The 24,599-nt window shown below is 35.1% G+C and overlaps 1 protein-coding gene across 4 annotated transcripts in view; it reads left to right on the plus strand.

Annotated features, from left to right (window-relative positions):
- The window catches only part of NBEA (neurobeachin), a 470,259-nt gene that overhangs the window by 393,852 nt on the left and 51,808 nt on the right, over window positions 1–24,599 (plus strand). For all 4 annotated transcript variants that reach the window (XM_050332434.1, XM_050332435.1, XM_050332438.1 and 1 more), the window contains 2 exons: window positions 7,025–7,144; window positions 17,664–17,816. In XM_050332434.1, coding sequence (XP_050188391.1) covers window positions 7,025–7,144; window positions 17,664–17,816 — 273 coding nt within the window. The remainder of the gene's footprint in view (window positions 1–7,024; window positions 7,145–17,663; window positions 17,817–24,599) is intronic.

The following is a 24,599-nucleotide window of genomic DNA, read 5'->3' on the forward strand; positions in this document are numbered from 1 at the left end:
GAAGGAAGACAGATGCAGGGAAAGTTTGAAAAGGAAAAAAAGAAAATAATACAATGAGTCTGGATAAGGTTGCATATGGAAACCCAAAATAAATAATTGAAAATAAATGTGTATAGAGGAAAAAATTATAAAGTCATAGTGATCCTTAGAAAAAGATTTTTTGCTACAAAATAAAGGATAAAAAAATCCTAAGGGATTGTGCCAGTGAAGGTGGTAGGTAGGGCTAGGTAAGATTTCTGAGGGTTAAAATAATATTTCATGCCTGTGAATTTCTTAAACTAGTGCTTTAGTATAAGTTTGTGATGAATATTGTGTAAAAAAAGGTAAATTACATTCTAGTCCACGAAGAGGACTAGACATTAGGAGATGCAGAAATTCACACAGAAAAATTTTTTCAGCATTTTAAGAGATTAGAGAAGATGCATGGGAAAAGATGTGTTACAGTAAAGCTTTTGGTAGAAAGTGACAACAAACTGAGAGTGAAAGAGAGGCGTGGAATCTAAAATCATGGGAGAAGATCAAAGCATAAAAGAAAACGGAAAGCAAAAAGAGAAATTCAGTGAAAATAAGCAAGCAAAGAAAAAAAAGCTATGACAAAAAGTAAACTAGGAATGAGATAGTTTAGATAGAAGCAGAACAAAACAATATAGAGTAGTGGGGATCCAAGGAGAGAAACTGCTTGCCTAGGTCTTAGAATTGGAGGAAACAGTATTTGCAGTAGGAAAGGAAGTTTCAGCCACTCTGAAGTTTATATATATAGAGAGAATTATGTAATTGCCACAAAACCGTAAAAGTCATCTTGCTTTTTGGCTTTGACAGGTGCAATCTGGTTTCTGTCAGTTGTCTTCAAAACATTGCTTTTAATATCATATTTCAGAATCAATTCTGTGATAATCTGTTCCCTACTGCCTCATATTTCCCTCTGTTCCTTTCCTTTATCTGATGTGGTGGGTGTGCTCTGCCTCCACATCAGGTGCCCACCAAAGACGCTCTGTTACTCCCCTCCTCATCTGGGCAGGAGAGAGAAAATATAAGGAAAGGCTTGTGGATTGAGATAAGAACAAGGAGAGGTCACTCACCAGTTACCATCATGGGCAAAACAGACTTGACTTGGGGAAATTAGTTTAAATTATTACTAATCAAATCAGAGTAGGATAATGAGAAAATAAGACCAAATCTTAAAAACACCTTCAGCCCCTCCTCTCCCTTCTTCTTTGGCCTTGACTCCCAAATTCTCTCCCTCCTTTCCCCTCTCTCACACAGGAGGATGGGATATGAGGGCTGTGGTTAGTTCATCACACATTGTCTCTGCTGCTCCTTCCTCCTCAGGGGGAGGTCTCCTCACACCCTTCCCCCGCTCCAGCATGGGATCCCTCCAACAGGAGACAATCCTCTGTGAACTTCTCCAAAGTGAGTCCTTCCTTCAGGCTGCAGTTCTTCATGAACTGCTCTAATGTGGGTGCAGTCCTTCAGGAACAGACTGCTCCAGTGGGGTCCCCTGTAGGGTCACAAATCCTGCAAAAGCTTCCCAGGGGGTCACCTCCCTCAGGCATCCACCTGCTCTGGTGTAGAGTCCTCCAGGGGCTGCAGGTAGATCTCATGGTCGATCCCCATGGGCTACAGGGGGACAGCCTGCTTCACCATTGTCTTCACCACAGGCTTGCAGGAGAATCTCTGCTCTCACACCTGGAGCACTTCCTCCCTCTCCTCCTGCACTGACTTTGGTGTCTGCAGAGTTCTTTCTCTCACATATTCCTCTGTGTAGTGTTGTTCTTCTGCAGGTTTTCCACCGACTCTTCTTAAGTATGTTGTCCTAGACTGGCACTACAGCTGACAGGCTCATCTTTGGCCAGCGATGGTTCTGTCTTGGAGCTGGCTGGCACTGGCTCTGTTGGACATGGTGGAAGCTCCTGGCAACTTCTGGCAGAAGCCACTGCTGTAGCCCCCCACTACCAAAACTTTGCCACACAAAAACCATACACATATCAGGCTAGTGTTTTAAAAGATAATTGTATGCCTTAGCATCAGTTCTATCCTGCGTAATTGATTTTGATATCATCAATCTCTACCTCTGTTTAGTCACTAATAAATTTTTCACTGGTAGTACAGCTTTCTCTTGAGTGCTTTTGTATGCTAAGAGTGTCCATTAAAAATCCATCTTTAAAAGTGACCTATTCATTATGTTTTCAAAAAATCAACAATGGCTTAGCATATATTTTCAAGCTACTGGTAACTACAGCAAATACAAAAAATTTGTTATTAATTGCTGTTCTTCTGCCTTTCATTGCACTTAATAGAATAGGGTGTACTGCTTAATTGGTGCTATGAGCTACAAGTGCATCTAAAAAGATTCTGTTTCTGTTTTCTGTGAGTTAGTTGTTCAAGTCCATGTATGCTCCTTTCTCTTCTGTGGAACGCTAGGCAGTTTCAGGATAAGCAATGGTCATACCTCACCAGGCCGTATATCATAATGGTTGTGGTCCCTTTTGACGATTATACAGCTGACCTTGAATCTCTAACAAAGCAAGATAATACATACACCCTCTTTCTCTACAGCCCCCCTGCCATGTCTGCAAGCACACACTCTTATGTGAAGTGAAATTGTAATTCTTAATTTACCTGCACATGTTTATTTAAGCTATTCCATTGTACATTTTAGACCACTACTTCATGCTAGAATTCTGAAAGGACAAGCAACAATCCTCTAAATAGCTTTGTAAGACATGAACTGAGCCACAGCCTAGAAATACTTAGTGCTATAATTACAAGTGAATCCTGCATGATCTCCAGAAATAGGTTTATATCCAAAATCAACTGTTTCTTGGAAGTGATCAGCTTTCTTTCAAAGTTGAAGGGTATATTAATGATTAGATAGATACTTTACAGAGAGAAATAATGAATATGAAAGTATACCATATTGTTCAGACAGGTTAACAATAATGCTAAAAAGCAACAGAGAACCATTATTTATATAATATTACCTTTACCTCCTTTAAGGTGTTACTAAAATCAAACCATGATTAAACATTTTTGCTTATTACACATGTTTACATCTAATCCCAAGAAATTCTACTTATTTTGTAGGAGCAAACATCACCCACAAGTTTGCTCCAGCAAACAGAATAAAAAGTATTCTAGAAAGGGATGCATTATTCTGTTGACATGGTTCAATTTTTCTGTAAATGAAATTGAATATTCATAGTGTATGGCTAGGTGACCTTATCGGCTCGTTCAAGAGGCATTTTCTTCATGTGCATTTCCACCTGGAGCAGTGAATATTAAGTTGCAGAAGGCAGAATAGTTTAAACCAATGATTGTATGCACTTGGTTTAAACCAAGAATGCTATGTCAGAATGCCATATATTCCAGTGACTTGACCTGAGAAGTAGACAGAAGGAAAAAGAAAGGTAGAAGAATGAATTCTGGCTTGAATCATGTAGAATGTGAATATCAACATTGAGGTGAAATAGGATAGAGTTATGGTACAATTGGATGTTCTTAGTAGTTGCTGTTGAATAAGTTATGTTTGTGTGAACAGTTGCATCTTTATTGAAACAGAGATCAGTATTAGGGAGCATGATTCTCCAACATGGTAGTCAAGATGTTTGTAGAGAATAATTGGCAAAAAACTTTGTTTTCCAGTTTCTGTTGCAATGACTAAATATTTGTACAAGATAGAAGAAATTCTGGATTTATTATAAGTCAGGTCTGATTGAGTTTAAACCAGGTTTTAGTGAGATTCAAAGGTGAGAAGTACTGGAAGTGCTCTGGTAAACAGAATTGAATCTGAGTCTTTTTGGTATATTTGAGCAGGACAGTCATAGATATATCAGACAGAAGGTCTACATCACTCTGTCAAATCCCTACATACTCTCTCTTTCTCCTCTTACAAATGGCTGAAAAGACATTTTTGTTTGACATAGGATGTCTTAGAATGAACACATCCCTTCCTCCTCCCTCCCCTACTCCCACCATAATGATTCGAATGTGTCTGGGCACTGTTAAAAGGGAATGGAGGGAGAGAAGTGCTATTGAAGTGAAAAATTCCTTGTTCTCAAAGCTCAAGCTTGTATTCAAGGTAATCAAGCACCCCACAAATTTCTCTTCTTGTTGGCAGTGAACAAGGCATAAATTTTATTCAGAATATTTGAATGGGTGAGATGGAGTTATAATGAAAACATTGTGCAGCTTTATAGCTTTCACCACAACAAAACCTTTACATGAAATGACAGTAATCGGTATCATAGAATAACAGTATTTAAATGAGTATATTGAATACAGATATGAATTATATTTATATACTATAAGCACTTGACTTCCCAGAGAATAAAAATTACCTTAAAATTATGTGAGAGGTCTGAGATAAAGCCAATGAAAGCTCTGAATTTCTGCTACGGATTAAAAATCCAAAAAGATAGGCACAACAGGCCATGGCAGGATAGTATAATAGGGCACCCTGTAGTGCTCAGCTACTAAAAGTTTAATCCTCGATTATGAATTTTATTGCTTTTGTGTATTTGTCTCAGATACTTAAAATAATGTTGTCATAGAAGTTTGGATTAATATTTTTACATAATTTATTGTAATTACATAGTTTTTCTGGATTCTGCTTTTTTTAAATCCATCAACTGCTTCTGATTTCAGAACCTCAGCAATGATCCACAGTCTACTCCACAATAATATCCACAAAAATTACATGTATCTTATAAAGAAAAAAAAATTATTTGTACTCAGATCAACAACATATAATGTTTTCCAGTATGGGCAAGCTAGCAAAAATAGCATAATTGCTATTGCAAATATATACAGATAATTTGGAGGAGGAATTCAGTTAAAACCAAAGTAATTGTAATATTAAAAACCTGTAAATTTAATTTTAGAATTATAATATTAATAGAATTTTAGGGTAAATTAGAATAATCTAATTCCTGTGTATATTGTTTTCCATCTCATAGTTCTGGGTCTGAAGCATACACATTTTCATTTATATTTTACATGAAGTTCACTATATGGAGCACTGTAAAATCTGAATAGATAAAAACTCAATTTATTTTCTTTCAATATTTCATTTCATGATGGTAGTTTATACTACTCACCTAGTTGAGCTACTGTTAAATTTTAATATTCTGTTTAAATTATAAATCTCTTCCTCATCACTAGCTCTCAGTATTCATGAGTGCAAACAAAGTCATTGTTTGCAATGGGATTTGGGGTTCTCCAATAAGAAATTATACTGTGATGATTTTGTATTAAATTCAATTATTTTAATTAATTATTTACACATATTAGAATTCTCTGATTGGAATGAGTACACTGATGAAATTATATTTATGAGATCATATTCTTTTGAATCTATACTTTAAAAACAAATTCCTAATATTTTAGGAGGAAAAAAATATGGATAAAAACCTCAACCATTTAATTAGCAGTAGAATGTCTTGCATTATTATAATGAAATCAATTCCATATTTGCACCAATAGACATTGAAAGTTAAGAAGAAGAAGAAATCTTTTTTCAAATATAAATAATTCCCTTAAGCTACTTAAAAGTTACTGACATACGATGATGTCAGTAAGAGAGTTATCCCATTGCTTCTCATTTAGAGAAAAAAATGTAGAGGTTTTTCTTTGAAAGAAAGTAGCCTGTGTTGACTGTTGTGTAATTGGGAAGATATGGAGTAAAGATAAAGAAACAAGGGTCTCTGAAAGTCTGAATTCCCTCCTTTATTTTCCTCTTCCTTTTGGATTTTTTCACTATCTTTGCCTCCATACTTTCCTTATGTACATTTTAGTTACTCTTAAATGCTACCTAAATATGAATTACTTCAATTCTTTTTAATCTCGAGTAATTTACACACAATAGGTATAATGTGGCATCATTTCTTAAAAAATTGTTTATTAATGGAGGAGTTCTCTGCTTTCCTCAAAAGTTTCAGAAAAGTAAACAGAGAATATATAGAATAAAATTCAAAAAATAGATGAATAGTTTAGTAACAATTGTAATCTGCTGATGATGAACTGTTTTGATTAACAAAGTTTCCAAATGATCAGGATATTCAAGGAAGTAAATTTGGTTGTGAATTTGATAAAAGGGACTCTGTTTAAAACATTCCCCATGAGACTTTGGCAAAGAGGAAGAAGCAACTTCCACCTACGTAGACATATTGCTAAATATATAGTTGAAGCAACTTCCATCTATGTAGACATATTGCTAAATACATAGTTGAATAAGAGAGCAATGAAGTGGTGCTGGAAAACCAGGGAGCTGGCAATGATCTCAGTATTCAGGTCAAATAAAGATTTGGTCCTCTGTTAACCCCTTCCATGCAGTGGAATGTGGGTACACGAAAATGGGTTATGCAGACTGTCTAAGACTTGAACTCTTCCTCCCCAGAAGTTAGTAGATGTTTCCACTTAGCAAGTATTGGGATCATGGTTTCAGATAGAATTAGAAAAACTAAAGACTCTAAATATTTATTCTCTCTCTGCTCCAAAGTAATGATGAAGCTGGATTTCCTGTAACCATAGTCTGCCTCATAATGGCCACAGAGCCATTCTGCACACCATGAGGCAAAGTGGAACATACTGAGGTCCTTTCAATTAAGTGAAAAGGAAGATTAAGAGGTGGGATTTTTTTTAAGGTTTTATTTTGACATACCAACATACAAGGGGTGAACAAAGCACAGTTATATAAATAACACAAAATGTGTTAATGGTGGTTGAATGAAGTAGAAAGTCATTGTGAACTGGATTTAAGCTACATAGGTCTGCTACTGGTAGGTAATTAGTCTTATGGAAGAGAACTCAAGATTTGTGTCCGCAAAATGTGTTAGTGCCAATAAATGTATTCAGATGTTGAGTGCAGATACCCGTGCATACATATAATTATGAGGTGCTATGTTTTACTTTAATTCTGCCTTTATGAAGTATTTTGATCTGCAAAACATATTTGGAGTTTGACAGAAACCTGCTGCATGATTCCTTGTACTGTTTTCTTAATCTGTCTTAATTTCATTAACTACAGGAGCCCTTTACAACATTCTTTCTAAATGCAAATGATGGCAAGTTTGACCACCCAGATCGAACCTTCTCTTCAGTAGCCAGGTCCTGGAGGAACAGCCAAAGAGATACCTCAGATGTGAAGGTAATATATATATCAAATAAATAGACAAATGTGCATTTTCATTTATGGTATTTTGTTTTATGTAAGGATAAAGAGGATGCGATATTTATTTTATATTTATATATTTTAATTTCTTTATATTCAGTATACTAGGTACAGTGTAAATAAATAGATGTTACTAAAGTTTATTGTTCTAACAGAAACAATCAAAGATCCTTTGAAGCTGAGTGGACAAAAGGTGTTTTGTTTTTAGAGAAAAACAACCTAACTGATTTAATTTAGATCAGATAATCAGGAGATGGAGAAAAGCCCAATAAATTGTTCTTTCCTGCTGTTAACTCAATATTTGGCCCACTCCATAAAACACAGCAGGAATTGGATTTGACCTTAAAGTGTCATATTGTTATAGCTTGCCTAGCTCTGGGTTTGCATTGCCTGGGGCAATTAATAAAGCATTAATGACAAGACCCATTTAAAATGTTGGCTTTTCTGTACAGCTTTAGCTTTTACTTGAAAGTGCCTGGGGATATTATGCAACAATACACATTAGATTAAAACAACTTCTACACGATATACAGAAACAGCCAGAGAGCAGGATGATTTTTACTGTTGTTATTCCTTACCTATTGTTAAATACAAAGGGCTATTGTTCGCATACATGGAACCTTATCAGAAAGAACCCAAAATCTAGTAATATTTTGAATAATACGGTCCTTTCTCGAGTCTCATTTTCTAGTAATAAGGTAGGCAAAGGCTGTGCTATACCTAAAATTGCTCTTTTTTAAAAAAAGCTTTTTTTTACAGTGAATATGTTTCTCTTCTATTTTTATATTGCCACTAATACTAGGAAATTATAACAAGGTCATATTGCCAATCCAAAAAAAAAAGTAAATTTGTTGATTTATTTTATTCCAGAGCCCATGTTTCCATAAATATTCTCATAGTTTCAGAAGTTTATGTAGATAAGCCATGTTGTTATTATTTAGTTGCTAGTTAGAATAATGAATTGTAAATTGTATGGCCATCTCAACAAATGGGAGAAAATGCTTTTTAAAGAAAAGAAATCAACCTGGACCTTCTACAACCTATTTCATATCTATTAATGTTCCTCTGGAAGTCAATAATATTTTAAGTGCTATCAATGTTACCTCTGTAAGAAAAACAAAGGAAATTTCCTAATTTTGAAGGAATTTAAGGTAATATCTACTATATTTGTTATATGTCCAAAGTGCTGACATTTTGATTTTTTTCCCTTTCAATGAGATTTCTGAAATTCCACTAGAATATCTGGGAAAGTGACTTCCTAGGAGTGAGGCTCAAACAAAAGATAAGAGCCTTAAACTGAGGAATAAGGGAAGACAGTTGGAAGTGACTGTAATCTTCTTGTCTGGCTTTAGTACACAGGAGGAGGGCAGTTAAATACATCAAGGCATTGCAAAAGATAAAGGAATATCTGAGGATAGACAGAGAGGTGGTATTCAACTAGGGTATATAATTAGTGAAAGGATTGTTCCTAAACTAGAAACCAAATGAGTTATCAATAAAACAAAGAACTGAAATGTTTGTATGAAAATACCAGCAGCCTTGTGAACAAAGTGGGGTAATAGCTCCCAGCTATTACAAGGATGAAGGAATTATGGATGGATAACAACTGCATTGCAAAATGCATTTGTATTAAAAAAACTGATACCTTCAGAAAAGGAAGGCAAAAGTTGAAGAAGTGTGGTAACTATGTACTTTAATGTCATTGAATTTAAAAAGGGATTTGGGGATTATGGGTAAACTAGTAACAATTAAGGGTCAGAGTTGCACTGGGGAGAAAGACTGTAAAACAATGAGTTGCAGAATACATTTGGCAATCTGCTATAGAGCCCCAGAGTCGAATTTAGATATATATACATTTCTGTTATGCAGTTAGAAAGAGAAATACTACTTGGAGCTAAGTCATTACAGAAAATCTAATATGGAAGGCACAGAGGAGGTATATTAGCCAATAAATGTTTTCTCCATGTTTTCTCTGACCTGTCTGTTCAGGGATACTTTAGGGATTAAAGATGCTGTTTAAAGTATGTGTTTATTAATTAATGAAGATACAGGGAAGGTGGGTTTAGAAATTAACCTTGAGTTGACTTATTATGAGTTGATTCAGCTTAACATAAAAATAGATAAACAAAAGCAGATTAAAAAATGAGCTGAACCTTTAAGTGATGCTAAAACAAATAGAAGGCATTAATAAGTTATCTAAGTTAAAAAAAACCACACACACAAAAAACAAACAAACAAACAAAAAACCAGGTAGAAATTACAGGAGATTTAATACCAGCATTCAATGTATTGCATCATCTTTTAAGTCCACTGAGGTACACTTCAGTAGCCTAAGCAATATATTTCAATGCATTACTGTTTTGTCTTCAGTTTAACATGGACACTGTAAGATAACAGGATGACAGAAAGCTTATCATGAGACCAAAGCTTTATCCTTAGATTATAGCAGCTAGAATATCTCATGGCATCTAATTTCCACACAAAACAGTCTGATTAGTCGTTCTTTCAGAGCTGCTATGTTCTCGGAGAACACAAGTTATTTTCCTTTCCCTTGTCCAATTTTTAGTATGCATTCATGCTGGATAAATCAAATGCTTAGTCTTTCTTTGCTGGGAACCACCTAGTGGAAGTATGTACCCAAACAGGAGTGAGCCATAAGAAGAGCAACAAATGTGTCTAAGGAGTAGGATACAGGTAGAAAAAATATGTGTATGTGTGGGGTATTAATGTCTAAGAGTGAAGATACATAAATGCTATGAAATATGCAAACATGTGAAAGGGAGAAGAATTGTTCGTCAAGGAAGAAAGAGGTAAGCCTCAGAGGAAAGGGATCAGATTGGAAAAATGCTTGCCCAAGCAACAGAGTATGAAAAGTTAAAATGAAATTGAGTATTCTCTGAGGTTGAATATCCTCACAAGGGAAAGTAGTAAACCCCTTATTTCTAAAGTTTCTTTTGTAAGTAGACTGGCAAAGCACTGACAATCATTGGCAAGAGAATGTGTTAGTTGACCCTTTAGGCCCTTTCCATTTGCAGAGTCTGTGTTTCTTAGCGATAAATCAAGAATGAGTATAGCAGCTAATTGTTGCTGTTGTTTGTTGCTTAAGATCTTAATGAACTACATTTCTCAATGCCATGACATCAGGGCCAACTTCTCCCTGAGGCCTTGAAGTTCATTCTGCAAAAGGATAGGAAACCGAACTGTTATTACTAATACAAATACCTAATTTTTAAAGATTGTTGTGCTACTGCTTGGAATGCCTTACAGTCTTTTCAGACATTTTAATCAAGTTCTCAGGGACTTAAAAAGCAGTGGGGTTTGGGGAACCACCAAGCAACCCCCTCAAAATCTCTACTTATTTTTACCACTCTCCTAAGAGCAACTTCCACTTTCTTGCACAACAGAAGAGCTTCAGCTCTGACAGTAGGAATCATTCAAAAAGTCATGGTCAGCAGTCTGGAAACTTCTGATATTCTCCAGGAGTCCTGCAAGAAAGTAGAGAGTGAGCAAAAGAGAAGGCATGCTGTTAAAAGTTTTGGCATATTTGTGTAGCTTCTTCTGGCTCTACATGCAGTTATAAATGCGGATAGAGGGTTGGTATGTAATTGGCAGATTCCCATGTGATATTCATGCTGTAAATTGTTTTCCCATCCTAAAGATTTTTTGAGTCTTGATAGTAAATATTTAGTACATGGAATACGGGCTATCCATCAAAGTTGAACACTTTGAAAACTGTTCAGACTAGCAAGTGTTCATTATTCATGTATTCCTTATCATACATTTGAATTCATCTGAGCTGCTTTAAGTACAATAATCTCTGATCTTACTAACCTCATTAATTACTGTGGTACAGGTTATGAAATAATTTTAAAACAGTGTGTGGGATTAATCTGACATTCCTCATTGCTGTGCATTATAACTTGCCACAATTTTTGCTTTCAAGTGCTGTATCAAATAATCATATGAATTGCCTTAATTCTTTGTTAGCAAGGTCTAATTTAAAAATACTTTTTAAATAAATTTTTTTTAGGAAAGTAAAATCTGGTGGTCTTTTTCATCAGTTATTGTTTAAGAAAGAGGAATATGAGTCACTTTATCCTCAAGTGCTTAAGTAAGTGCTGAAGTAAATCCATTTTAACGAGTAAATTGAGATTTTTTTAAGCATGGTAGACACTTTCCACAGCAGAGTTCTTTTGCAGCCTTGGTGTAGTAAAATGTAAAAATACATTCAAACCACTATTACAAAATTCTGCATTAAAATTTAAAAACCAAATACCTGAAATTTGCAAAAGAATGTATATCTCTTTAGGAAGATGTAAGTCTGTGGGTCTGGCTCCTTTTCTCACATACATGTGTCCTCTGGCATTCTCTCCCTCTGTTTTTCTCCCTTTCCCCTCCCTCCTTCCCTCTCTTACCTCTGTGTAGTCTCCTCTGGAACTAAATTATTTCCCACTGAGCTAATGAAAACAGGGCTGTGGCAGTAGTTTGATCAGCCTGAAAACCCAGCTGTAATTCTGGCATCTTGAATTGTGGCAAAAGGTAGACCACCTTTGAAAAATGTAGTGTATGATAGATTATTACCCAATGGATGATTAAAGATATACTTAGACCATTTTGTTCCTTACACTTGGGCGGTTTTGGTTCATTTTCAAAGAAACTTGTTCACCTAGTTGAAACAGAATTAATACGGTATGTGCTATGTTAGAGTGCTAACACACAGGGGAGAACCTGGATAACAGAGTTTATTTTATTGTGTCTCCCTTTATCAACATCGACCTTCTCTCAAGATAATCAGTACAAGCTGGAGGAAGAATGAACGTTCACGGGGTGACCTTTGAGGAAGCAAGTCACCCGGAAATGACCATAACTTGGCCAGTCAGCTCTCACATTTTTTCCTTTCCACCTCCCCCTTGCTGCAGTTCTTTGGTAATATTGACTTCCCCAGAGCCTCCTGTTAAGACCCTAATCTTTCTTAATGCCTCTCAAACTTGTTATATTACTTTTTGAATAGTCTGTTTAGAAGTCAGAAAGGTAGCTCTGACAAAGTGTCATTAAGGTGCCTTAGTGTGAATTAATGCTTAATGGAGGTACTCATGACTGACTCATTGACCCAGTACTAGACTCTTGTGGAATTAATGGATGCCAGGGGATCAACCTTTTGGAAGGAAAAGAAAGAAAGAAAAAGAAATGGCAGCTTTAAAAGCTTGAAATGAATTATATTAGAAAAGTGAAAACGTCTGGGTTGGATTTTATTTCATTGGGAGGCCATAAAATAGTATACCCTTAGCAAAACATATTAAGCAGAAATGTCAGATTTGATGCAAGTGGTGTACAATTATGATAGTGTTAATAGTGGTCCTCTATCACCTGAAGACATATTTTTAAAGTTTAATTTCTCAGTAGTTTGGATTTGTCAGAGGCTTGTAAATTAGAAAATGCATTTGGGGGATGTTTTCTTATATGAGGACACAAGGCATATAATACTGTTAACTATACCTTGGGGTTTTAGTACAGCTATTAAAATAAACTAGATATCACATTTACAGACAAGAAATGTCTGTTATAATATTCATTTTGCCCTTTTTCTTTTTTTACATTCTTCAGTAGCTTTACTGCATCGTTCTTCATCTGAGAAAAATCAAGCTTCTCGAGCTGCTTGAAAGGTAGCTGACTATTAAATGATAGAAAGCTAACCTGTCTTATTAGAAGTGTGAATGAAAGGGGAGTAGAGAAGGTTATGAAATATCAAGGACAATTAGACAGAAAGTACTGCAAATAGATTTAGATCACTAGAATCCCTATTTTTATTAACTCTTTGAACCCTAGATATTTCTTGTGGTAAGAAATTACCAGTGTCAGGTTATGTATTCAGAAAGATTTATTCAGAACCTTTGATATGTTTTTGGCAAGAGCAAAGAAACCAAACATTGGTCTTCTGTGTCTTCTTTCTTTGCATTCCCTCATTTTATGCCTGCAAAATGATGTAACTTGTGGGGAAGGCCTTTTTTGGTGGAAGTTTTTTTTTATGTTGTCCTTCATGTCTTGATTTGCACTGGGTGACACAATGTGTGTATTGTAGCAAGAAAATACTTTGAGGTTTGTTTTTCATGAACATTGGTATCTTGAAACATAAACCTCTCAAAGTCACAGTAGCTTCAAACAAGCATTCCTTTGCATAGACCTGGCTTTACATTGACCTTTTAACACCAGTGCCACTGAAGGTGCAATAGGAGTTTTAAGAATTCTGTTATCAACTATTCTATTTGTCAAGTGGAAAGCAGATTGGGAGACAGAAGGTCCTCTGTGGGCTATCCCTTGGTGTAAATATCATCCCTGAGATACATTTTTGTCCTGCTAATTTTTGAGTCTCCTTACCCCTATCTTCAGGTGAATTTAACAATGACCCTTCTAGAGTATGAGGTTGGCAATCTCTAAAATGTATGTTGTCTGACAAATTACACTCTGTGCTAAATGAATGAAAAATAGCAGATGCTGTCAGAAAAGTATGCAGTCTCAATCTCTGATCTAAAAACTACAAAGGTTGATAAAAACATTTATTTTGGCTTCTGTGTGATGAGCATGGGATAAAATATAATAAGGCCAAAGTATATATAGGAATAAATAAAGTTATTTAGCAATAATTCTGCTAGCTAGTTTGGGGAGTTTAAAACAATATTTTGTACTTCTCTAACTAAAACTTAAGCAATGGAGCTTAATTTTTTGAATTGTCTTTAATTGTCCTTAATTGATTGTCCTTAATTAATTGTCCTTCATTTGGACTTTCAGGAGCTGAAAGGCTGTAAAGCTGGTAGAATAATGCTTTTCAAACATGTAATAAACTATGCAAAGAGAAAAGAGTAATTTGTTCTCTGTATCTGATAGCGAGTACAAGGGAAAATGGGCTTAGATTGTGTAATGAAAGATTCAGGCCAGTTGTTAGGTAAAACTTTCTCAGATGAAGAGGTTGAAGTCAGTTGATGGAAGGATTGTGGAGTTACTGTCATTCAAATTCTAGACAACAGGGTAGACTGATATCTTGCGGGATAGATGGCATAGCTGAATCTCATCCAGAATGGAGGATTGGACAAGGTCACTTCCCTTAATACAGATCCTGAAGCAGTTATTTATTTGAGTATCTCTTTCCTATCCATAACATGAAAAGCACTAAAAGAACTGGCTCTCTCTTGTCGTAATCTTTATTAGAATATGAACTGGCACATACCTATTTGTGAAACAAAGAAAACCCAAACTCTACCTGAGAAAAATGTAAATAGATTTTGAAAATATCTCTAGCCATTGCTAATATTATTTTTTCCTGCATTCTTGTGTTTTTCCTTGCAATTTGCAGTGGCTTCTTGGGCCGCAGTTGTCATCTTATTATCTCTGCTGAGATTCACTCTTGTCTTTTCCTTCCTTTTCCCAGCAATCTCTCAAGCTCCATCCTTGCTACCTCACTTTCCTTGCTAATCCTTCCTCTCTCTGCTTCTCCCAGCTTATAGTTCTCCTAGCAGAGCATGTTCAGGGGCCCTGGAGAAGGGAATATTCGCCTTTCCATCCCCAGCCAGCGCCTGCCATTGGCATGAGACAGAAGAGACAGCTTCTTCAATTTTTCACAGCAGAATAAAAAGTTAACACATAAAAATAAACTCTTCTTTCACACTTGTCTCGGTTATTGGTATTTTCTATGCTTCCGTGTAGCTAAATACACGTTTTGAAGATTCTTCCAAATGTTAACAAGTTCATACATACAAGGTGCCATGACCTTTCATAACTGTGTTTTAGTATATATTAATTCATTCTTTAAAAATGAGAAAGGATGTATTTATCTGAGCTATTTTTGAGTGCTGTGGTTTCTTAGTCTAGTTAATAGTGGAGACAGCAAAATGACTAGAGGAATATCAAATGCTACCACAGAAAACTGAATGGTTAATACGAAGTGTGGGAAATATGTAAGTATCTGGGAAAGGTCACATACGAGATTGCTCATATTTCAAGAAAATATTCAATTCATGCTAAATAGTACTGAAATAAGCAAAGAAAATTGTAGGCTGCACTAAAAATAAGTGGAGAGAATGCTGAGACTATAACACAGTGTGTTTATTAATTTTTCTTAAAATATTATGTTTAGTTTTGTTACTTTGACTAAAAAAATAAACAGAAAACCCAAAAAAAACCCCAAAAGAGCAACAAAACCCCACAAAAACAAACAAAGAAACAAACAAATAGAACAACAGCAAAAAAACCTTACCAGGAAATGTGTAACTGAAATTTTTAGAGTAGGGTTCTAGAGAGAGTGTTATTTGATGAGGATTTATAAGTCTGGCACTGGGTAGTTTCTAGAGCACAGGAATAAGACAGTTTGAACTAAACATACACAACACTATAAAACTTATGAAGAAAGTTAATCACATACTTTTGTTTATGTTTTCTGCTATACCAGAGAAGGGAACATTAAATTACACTGAAAGGAAAAAGCAACAAAGATAAAATTACTAAATGAAAATACCATTAAAATACTCAGTGACTTAAATCCTTTTGTTTCAAGATACCCCTGAAGCCAAAAGGTTAGTAGAATTGAGATAAGCACTAGATGTGTCTCTGGGTAGCACAAATCTTTCAGGTATGTTAGATGTAAAAGTCCACAATTACATGCTAGGACATTTAAAACTGAAAAAGGAAACTCATCTTTGATGGAATCAAAAGTCTTTCTTCCTGTGACATTACAGGTTAGTACACCACCATATTGAACAAAAACCAATAATAATTATAATGCAGTGGTATGTGTTTCAAGGCTTTTATACAAAATAGAAACAAACTTTACTTACTTTTTTCTGTAATAAATTGTATTTCATCTGAATATTGGCTTTTAATTTAATTTTGAATTTTTAATATTTCATAATTCTGAGGTCCTCATGAATTTTTCCTTTTTTTTTTTTTTTTAGGTAACACTCTTAGTTTGTCAGTAATTTCTGTGGTAGCATATATTGGTTTGTGGCCTACTCTTAGTCCCGAGTTAGTAATAGTTTGTTGAACTCCTGAAAGATTACTGTATAGTTTTGTCCAGCTGTGAGGATCATTCATTCTTCTTTGGGCTTCATTAGAGAAAAACTAAAGGGCTTCCTCTGGAACCTGAGAGTTAGTGAATCCTGTTTGGGGAAAAGGGGATAAGATTGCTTTTAGAAAATACCCTGAAAAAATTAGAGGTGTATATATCTTTGGCTTTTTGAAAATGCAACTTGTTTCATAATGAGCTATCCAAGTTCAGTGATGTCTCACTTGGTTAGTGTTTTGCATTGGTTAGATATTAATTGGCATTGTATTTTAGTCTAACTGGAATTCAAACTGTAGTGTATTAAAATGATGTAAAGAAGCAATTAAATTGCCTCCCTAAACATACTTAAAATTGTAACAAATGCACTTTTTTTTTTTTTTTTACTTAATGAATTTGAAAGGACCATCTATGCTTTAACTTCTCTATTCTCTATGGAGTTGCAGATCAGATTTAATTAGATAAGTTTGTGTCTGCAGTGATTTTTTTTTTTTTTACTCCTTGCATGTCTGCAGCCTTTGAAAGGACCACAGAGAGATTCAGGTTTCAGGTGCTGTGTCATCAGTTTTGATCATGTTACACAACTGAAGGCCATAATGCTTTTAACAATATAATTTGGTGAATTTAATCCATATCTGCATATTGGAAAAGAGATAGTGAGCTTTAAAGCTTTTCTGTTGTTATTGCAGTTCAGTACTTACTGCTAAAATAATAGCAAAAAGTAGCAATATTTATTATGTCAAAATGAATTTCTATTTAGCTGTTCTGGAAATTGGGAAAAACTTCACACCCTTACTTATCTATAATGTATTATACTATGCAGATGACCTTTGCTATGCAGTCATTGATATTTCACATTTTAAATATCATGTGTATCTTTCTGAAGGGCATTTGTTGTACTGATATCTTTCTCTCCATGTATTTTTTAAGTTTTCTTAAAGTAGAAAAAATCATTTGTCTTGAATTATTTTTCCTTATATAAGTAGTCAGATTGCCACCTTTTCTTATGCAATTAAAAATACAGAGAAACTATGTCTAGTTTCTAATCAAGACAGTGTTCTATCTGCAACTTTTTCACTTTTTAAGTATTTTTGTTAAATAGTAATTAAAAAAATCTAATGTATTTTCATACTGAAGGCTTGGCATACAGTTTCTTGTATCTGTTATTCTGAAGAGGTCTCCTTTATGATATGCTCTGCTTATAAAGTTGTTCTTTTCGTAAAAACAGGTATGGGGAAAACAAAGAGATTGAATATTTCATTCTGGGAAAGAAGTTTGACTATAAATACAAGAAAACAGATTATAAAATTTCTTGAAACAAGTGCACAGAAACTTAAACAAAACCATGAATGCTTTAATATGTCTTACAAAAGAGCCTGATTCTGGGAGCACCATTTACCATCGCTGTATAAATGTGAAGTCTCATTGTGTGTTTTCTCCTTCTAGGAGTTAATTCCAGAATTTTACTACCTACCAGAGATGTTTGTCAACAGTAATGGCTATAATCTAGGAATCAGGGAAGATGAAATTGTCGTGAATGATGTTGATCTCCCTCCATGGGCCAAGAAGCCCGAAGACTTCGTCCGTATCAACAGGATGGTAAGCTGTACTTTAGTTTAGCCTAAGTAAAGGGTTCTGTGTTTTAGGGTTTTCTGTGTTTTAGGTTTAGCTTTAACAAGCTAACATAATTCTGGTTTTCATCTCTTTAGGACTAGATTTATAGAAATGTAGAAATAAAGTAAAAAGTGAAGGAGAATTTGAATTCTGTCTTGCTTGACAGAACCCTTTATTTTACAGTGGATTTCTCTTCCATGTGCCCAAGTTATGGAAAGTTAAATTCAGTTATTTACTCTCTCATGAGAGTGTCAGATGATCATGAGCTGGACAGTACAAGATAACCTAAAAAATTTATGTGTGCCCCTCCTCACAACCTTCTACATTTAAAAAAATTAAGGATTACTATAAATGCTGTTGTCTTGCAAGACATCTTGTATTCCTTATTCATCTGAAGATATGCACTTCCTGTTCATCAGAGATGAACTGGAAATGTAGAAATGTTAACATAAACAAATGACTTCAGTCTCTGAAGAAATTTTGCAAAAGAACTGATCAGATGTAAATTATTGCAAGGCCTGCAGAATTTAAGTAGAAAGAACGTTTATGTTTTATATTTTTTTCTTTAATTTGATAATTATTTTATTATTGATAGATTTAATACATATGTATGCTTTTATTAATTTTAGGAATAGCATGGTATATTCTGATGCTTTAGTCAGCAATAGTTCAGTTTATCGTTGTGTTCTGGAAACAGTTCTTCCTTAAAATGCATATTGCTTGTCTTGCTTACAGAGTCAGAACTATGACTTTGAAAAGCTATGGTTTTCTATACAGCTGCAGAACCATTCAGCTTATGCATTATTCCCAATAGTGCTTTTGTGGTAGCATTGTAAATCTAGTATTGGTTTGGTTTTATTTTTTTCTGGTCAATTTGGCAATTTAATTTGAAGAACTGTCTATTTAAAGAAAATTGTTCTTCAAGAATTGATAGAAAAGAATAACTCTATGAAGTTCAAAAGAATAGAAGGATATTGTAAGAACAAACTTATTCCTAGATGTAGATGATTTAGAAGTATCCTCCATTTAGAAAAGTAAGTGGTTTGACATATGTACAACAGTCTCCTAAGGAAGTGATGGCAACCTCATCACTTGAGACATATGAAACAGCTATGAGAAATTATTCTGCCATTGACAGATTAGTCTGTCATTGACAGGAAGAAGCTGAACAATGTTTCTTGGCTTATTTCTCTTATAGCTGCATATACTGTAAAATTATTTTTAAAAAGAAATAATTGTCACAGCTGATGGAAAGAAATTCAAGTGCAATTTGACTAGCAAAGAAGGAGGTGTCCTCAAAGGATCATTAGAGTCCATTAGCATTCTCAAGTGTGGGATGTGCAATCACAGGTATGTGTCTCTGGAGTGCCTGTGTTGCTTCACAGAGCCCTTTCTTGGGTTGTGTTTGTGGCTAGACCCAAACTGAGCCAAGAAGTAAGCACACTAAAAGTTGACCTAGAGGTTCAGTTTTGGCATCTGAAAGAACAGTAGTGTTATTCCTTAGTGGTAAATGAGAAACAAGCTGCCACCTATTGGGGGATGTAATGAGAGATCCATATTAAGGACTCTCAGAAATTTTACAAAGAGTGTTCCTTCTTGTGTCTGAAATTGAGTTTTATTCATCTTTTCTTTCCACCAAGATGGAATGATTAATAGGAGGATAAGAGGCACTATGTGAGAAGAGATAACCTGAAGAAAATCTTTAGCTTTAGTTTATTTCATTTCCCTTGTGCAATTTCTGCTTGTTTGGTTTTTGTTTTTGGTTTTGTGTGGTTTTTTTCACTGTTGAAGAAAACGGCTGCTTGCATGAATTTAGAGTACAGGATTTAAATCCCTTTAGGACTACACTACTTGATAGTTCGGTAATGACTGATTCCATATGTGTGTAAGTCTGCTCACACTGCCAGGAGACTGACAAACTGATGTTAAGATTAAGGTAGCGTTATAATTACAGATTTCAACTAATTGAGTGCTTTGCAGATTTCTAAAATCAAAAATTATCTCCCATATATGTCAGACCCTTCCTATACTGTTTTCCACTTCTTTCCCCATAGATATAAATATCATGCCATTATTATACAGTTTTGCTGGGAGGCAGTTTCTGCATGGCCTTTAGTCATCCTATCATCTACTTTTAGCAAGAGCATGATCAGTAGTTAAGTTCAGTTCTATGCAGATACATGCTATCTTCAAGTGAGAAGTCTGAGGAAGTTTCCAAATGATAGCAAAGTTAGGAATTGCCTAGAAAACAGGAGAAAGAGGCATAGATGTATTTGAATTAGGTCCATAAAATACACTGAAAATCACTTTGGAAGGAAAGACTTAAAGAAATTCAATAAGAAGCAGAAGTCTGGAAACAAAAATAGTATCAAAAAAAGAGCAGTAACAAGTCAAGGGTGACAATAAGTGGCAATTAGATTAGATAAAATTCTGTAATTCTCTATTCACCAGAAATAAGTGTATTTTGATGCTGTCTATGGAGAATCATTGCATCACAGAGGATGTAAACAGTTGTACCTGTCTATGGTTCTTTTGAGACTGCACCTGGAATATTGGAGTCACATCTGGGTGACTAGGAAACAGAAGAAGTGCTCATACTTGGATGGAGTTCAGAGACTAAAAGCAAAGTGAATAACTTTGGGACTTTAAAGAGCCTGATATATGCATAATATTTTACAAAGCTTATTATAAAAGAGCAAGCAGCTAAAGAAGGATAATCCCTTTCAGGAAAATGCAGATAGTATTCACAAAAAATGCAGTAAGAAGTAATGGAATTACATTTTGAAAATGCAATAATTTGAATGTGTAATAATATTTCAGAAACACTTCTTAATGGAGGGTTAACACATACAACAAACTGCCAGTACACTGTCTTTTTGGTCACTAGAATGGGACTGGTCAAAGGAACAAATATAATGGGATTGGGAAATTTGACATTCCCTACCCTAATGTCTGATTCCATTATTTGAACCGGACAACAGATGTATTATGTTAGGTCATCCTCAGGCCAAGTTTGGCTGTTATACAAGAATCCATCTTGAGAAAAAAAAAATAGCCTGGGTGTGATGCTGACGTGTAAAACACAGCAAGCTTGTACAAGCCTGGAATTTCTACAGCAACTTAGCAAGCAAGTAGAGAACATGTTTACAGAAAACTGAGAAATATTTCAAGTAAGTGTTATCCTGATCCCTTGTCTAATATAATCAGCAGTAGTCATTTCATCTCAGTGGAAAGGATCCTATGTGATACAGCACAACATACAGTGGGTTTTTCCCTAGCTGACACTATTTTCTTGTGTTCATACATATTTTTTTGCTTGCTGCAGGCATATATAAGGTGTAATTTTATGTGGGAGTAAGTCCAAATCTTTATATACTACTTGCACATTTATGAATGTAAACATTTTCTTTAAATCACAGCAAGAATTCCAACATTTCATCCTGAGACTTACCAAAGAAAGAAGAGCATAGCCTATGAAACATCAGGAGGCACAGTTTCATAAATCAACATAATTTAACCAATTGGTTAACAAGCTTTACTAAAATTCTGTGGAAATTAATAAATGGCAGACAGGGGGTTTGAGTTGTATCATTTAATTGTTCAAATGGGTGTTTTATGCTTCAGTCTAAACACAGAAATGAAAGTGGAAATTATTTTGGTTCAAAAAAGATTCCTTTAAACTTGTGAAAATTAGACTTATTCCAAAGACCAGAGAAGACATTCAATCCAGTTACTTTTAAGACCTATTACAGCAGCTTCTAAAACACTCAGTGTATACATTAGGGATTTTTGTAGCAGTTTTATTTATCCATACAAAGCTAGACTGATTACTATGGAGTTACTCATGAAACATTAATAAAGCACTATGTTCAATGCTAACACGATTATGGTCTGACCTCAGCAATGGTACAAAGGACAGAGGCAGAAAGTGTCCCTGATAACATTACCCTAATGCTGGGCTCATCAATCATAATCACCCAGTTTACTAGGGAAAAAAAAGCCACGCATAAAACCTTCCACAGATGTGCATCTGTAGTCCTACTCGGCCTCTCAGTCCCCACAGACTCCGAGCAGTCCTGAGAGCCAGAAATAGAACAGATTCAGTCAGTAAGTCAAGCATGTTAAATCAAGGCAGAGAACACCACTGTGAAACACTGAAGCAGAGCTTTTATAATAAGCATTCTTTAGTTTTGAAACAAAAGATGTGAGATTGTGCAATTCAAAGTTAATTACAATGATATTTTCATTATGGCCTATGCACATATTAAATTACAAATTGCAGTGCTGAGTAAAGTACATTCACTATAAATTATATTTTTCAGAGATTAAACAGTGTCCTGTTTTTCTTATACATATTTTGTTCCTATTACATAACTGTTACTAAGATTGAATTTTCTTTCTGTCTCTGAAATGATTTATTTGCACTCTTTTGCTGCCAATTACATTTTTGTACAGTTCCCTGGCTATTCAGAAGCATGCATAGTATTTCATAATTAAAAAGCTTCTTGAATAGTCATTAGAAATGTCTAGTATGCAATCTCTTTGCTAGGAGGATCTGGAAGATTTATCTTTTCCTCCTCACCATTCAGCAGCAGTTGACATTTCTTTTCTACCAGATAAGCAGTAGATAAGACTTGATATTACTTCCTCTGTAGTAACTTTGATTTTATTTTGTGGATTGCCAAGGTTACTTCTCAATGCAATTAAAACTTATCCAGTCAACAGGGGTTTCAATCTACTTTGGAAATAGCAATGATTTTTTGGTTTTGAGCTTTCTATATTGCGAGTAATCCTATTTACATTTTGAAGATGCTTACATAAAGGATCAGTTTCTGTGCAGACATCCCTGAATAACCCAAATCTGTAAAATATACTTTTGTGTAACTTTTTTAAAAATATTACTTTGCTTAAATGAACATAATTAATTTCAGATACCAGTATTGCATGGTTTATTGTATGAGGAAAGTCAAGTATTTTGCTTCAATAGTAAGTACTTGAGATGGAGAAATATTGGGTGGAGAGGATCTGTATTTACAATGGCTGCAGAGGAGCACGAATGTGAGGGGAGAGAAGAAAAACCCAGCTCACAGGATGAAACAGCTGATGGTCTGTTATTGAGCAGATCTGTAAAGCCAAACTACCTCAGTGTAATTATAAGAAAATATTTTTAAATATACTAAATATAATTTAATAGCAAGATACAAGGGGTTTTTGGAGACACAGACAGCATATAGATATGGAAGGGAAGGAAGCAAGGCAGGAACTGCAGAAACAGGAGAGACAAGTGCAACTGTGGTCCAGGCAAGGAGCAGCATCAGAGCTTTCCTCTTCTCTGGTGGCACAAAATGCCTGGAGAACACAAAATGTTGTGTTATAAAGAGGTTGAAATAGCATATTTTGTAAATCCAGAACTTCTGACACTTCACAGAGCCCACAGTTACAATACGTTACAATATAAACCACTGCCTCCTACTGGAATCTCTGTGAAAAATACTTTTAACATCAAGTTAGGATGAGCAGAGGGGAAAATGTGCAGCATTCATACTGCATAAAGGTCTGAAAAGATACAGTGCTTGTTCCCAGGAAGCAGTCACTTGGGTTTTTACAATTTTTTTAGTTTATACATAAACTTACTAATACCTGTTTGTGTTTTACAACACCTACAGAGCAGATTTTTGGCCTGTGGAACATGGATGCATACACTTGCCTGCAAATACACAAACTCCACAAAATATGTATACACTAGATGTATAATAACGCTTGCAAATTACCTAATGGCAATAAAAGTCACTTCACTGAAAACAGTAACATGAGCAACTCTTTCCTCAAAACAAAACCCATGAAAAAATAATGACTGGAATGTTGTTATTTGAAAATGAGGCCTAATAACAGTTGCTCAAACAAGTTCAGTGTGAGAGTGCCTGAATAAAACTCTGTTTTCTGTACATTTTAATTATAATAGAAACCAAGATGGATGTTAGCTCATTTCTCCTTAACAGTAAGAATTTTCAAAAACCATAAATTATATTACATTATTATATAAGTAATAGTTATTATTGCTTTAAAAAAAATTCTTATATTTCATATTAAAAAGATACTCAGAAAATTAAAACCCCAGAAATGTTTTATAACCAAAATGTTCTTGAAAAGTGCTGTTCTTTAGAACCAACCTATTTGGAGGATATTACTGTTATCTTTTCATGTATGTTGTTCCTACCGTACCTACAAATTATTTTCTATACAGAAAATTCTCTCATCCTATTCCCTACTGAGCACTGCATATTCTTGAGAAACCAAACGATGTACTGTTGACAGTGAACAGCTCATAAATTTTCAGGAGGCACTTACATGGATGGGGAGCAGCCTGTGCATTAGAGCAAATTAGGGAGAGAATTCTGCAAGTATCACATGAGTAGCGTTGCAGAAGTACTTGGAGAAACACCAGCAAACGAGGTCAGACCTGACATAAGAAGCTTTCTCCTGACTAAAATTAATCCAGGTTATCAAGTACAGATCAAGAGCCTTCTCCCTGAGGGTCTGTGGGACTTTGTAGCATTTTGGTGGCTTGTTCTTGAGTGCACCCTACCTGTTGTTCATACCCAATGCCACACCCCACAGGACACCCCAGCTGGGGCACCATGAACATCACACAGCACCCGTCGCAGCCTGCAGCTGGAGGCTGTGTGGTGCTAAGGCTCATGAAGAGTCATTGTCGTTCACATCTCTGGCTCCTCTCTCCATCATCCACTCTGGTCTCTTCCCCAAATC

Source organism: Myiozetetes cayanensis, unplaced genomic scaffold (assembly GCF_022539395.1).
Source record: "Myiozetetes cayanensis isolate MyiCay16 unplaced genomic scaffold, myiCay2020 scf5-8, whole genome shotgun sequence".
NCBI lineage: Eukaryota > Metazoa > Chordata > Aves > Passeriformes > Tyrannidae > Myiozetetes > Myiozetetes cayanensis.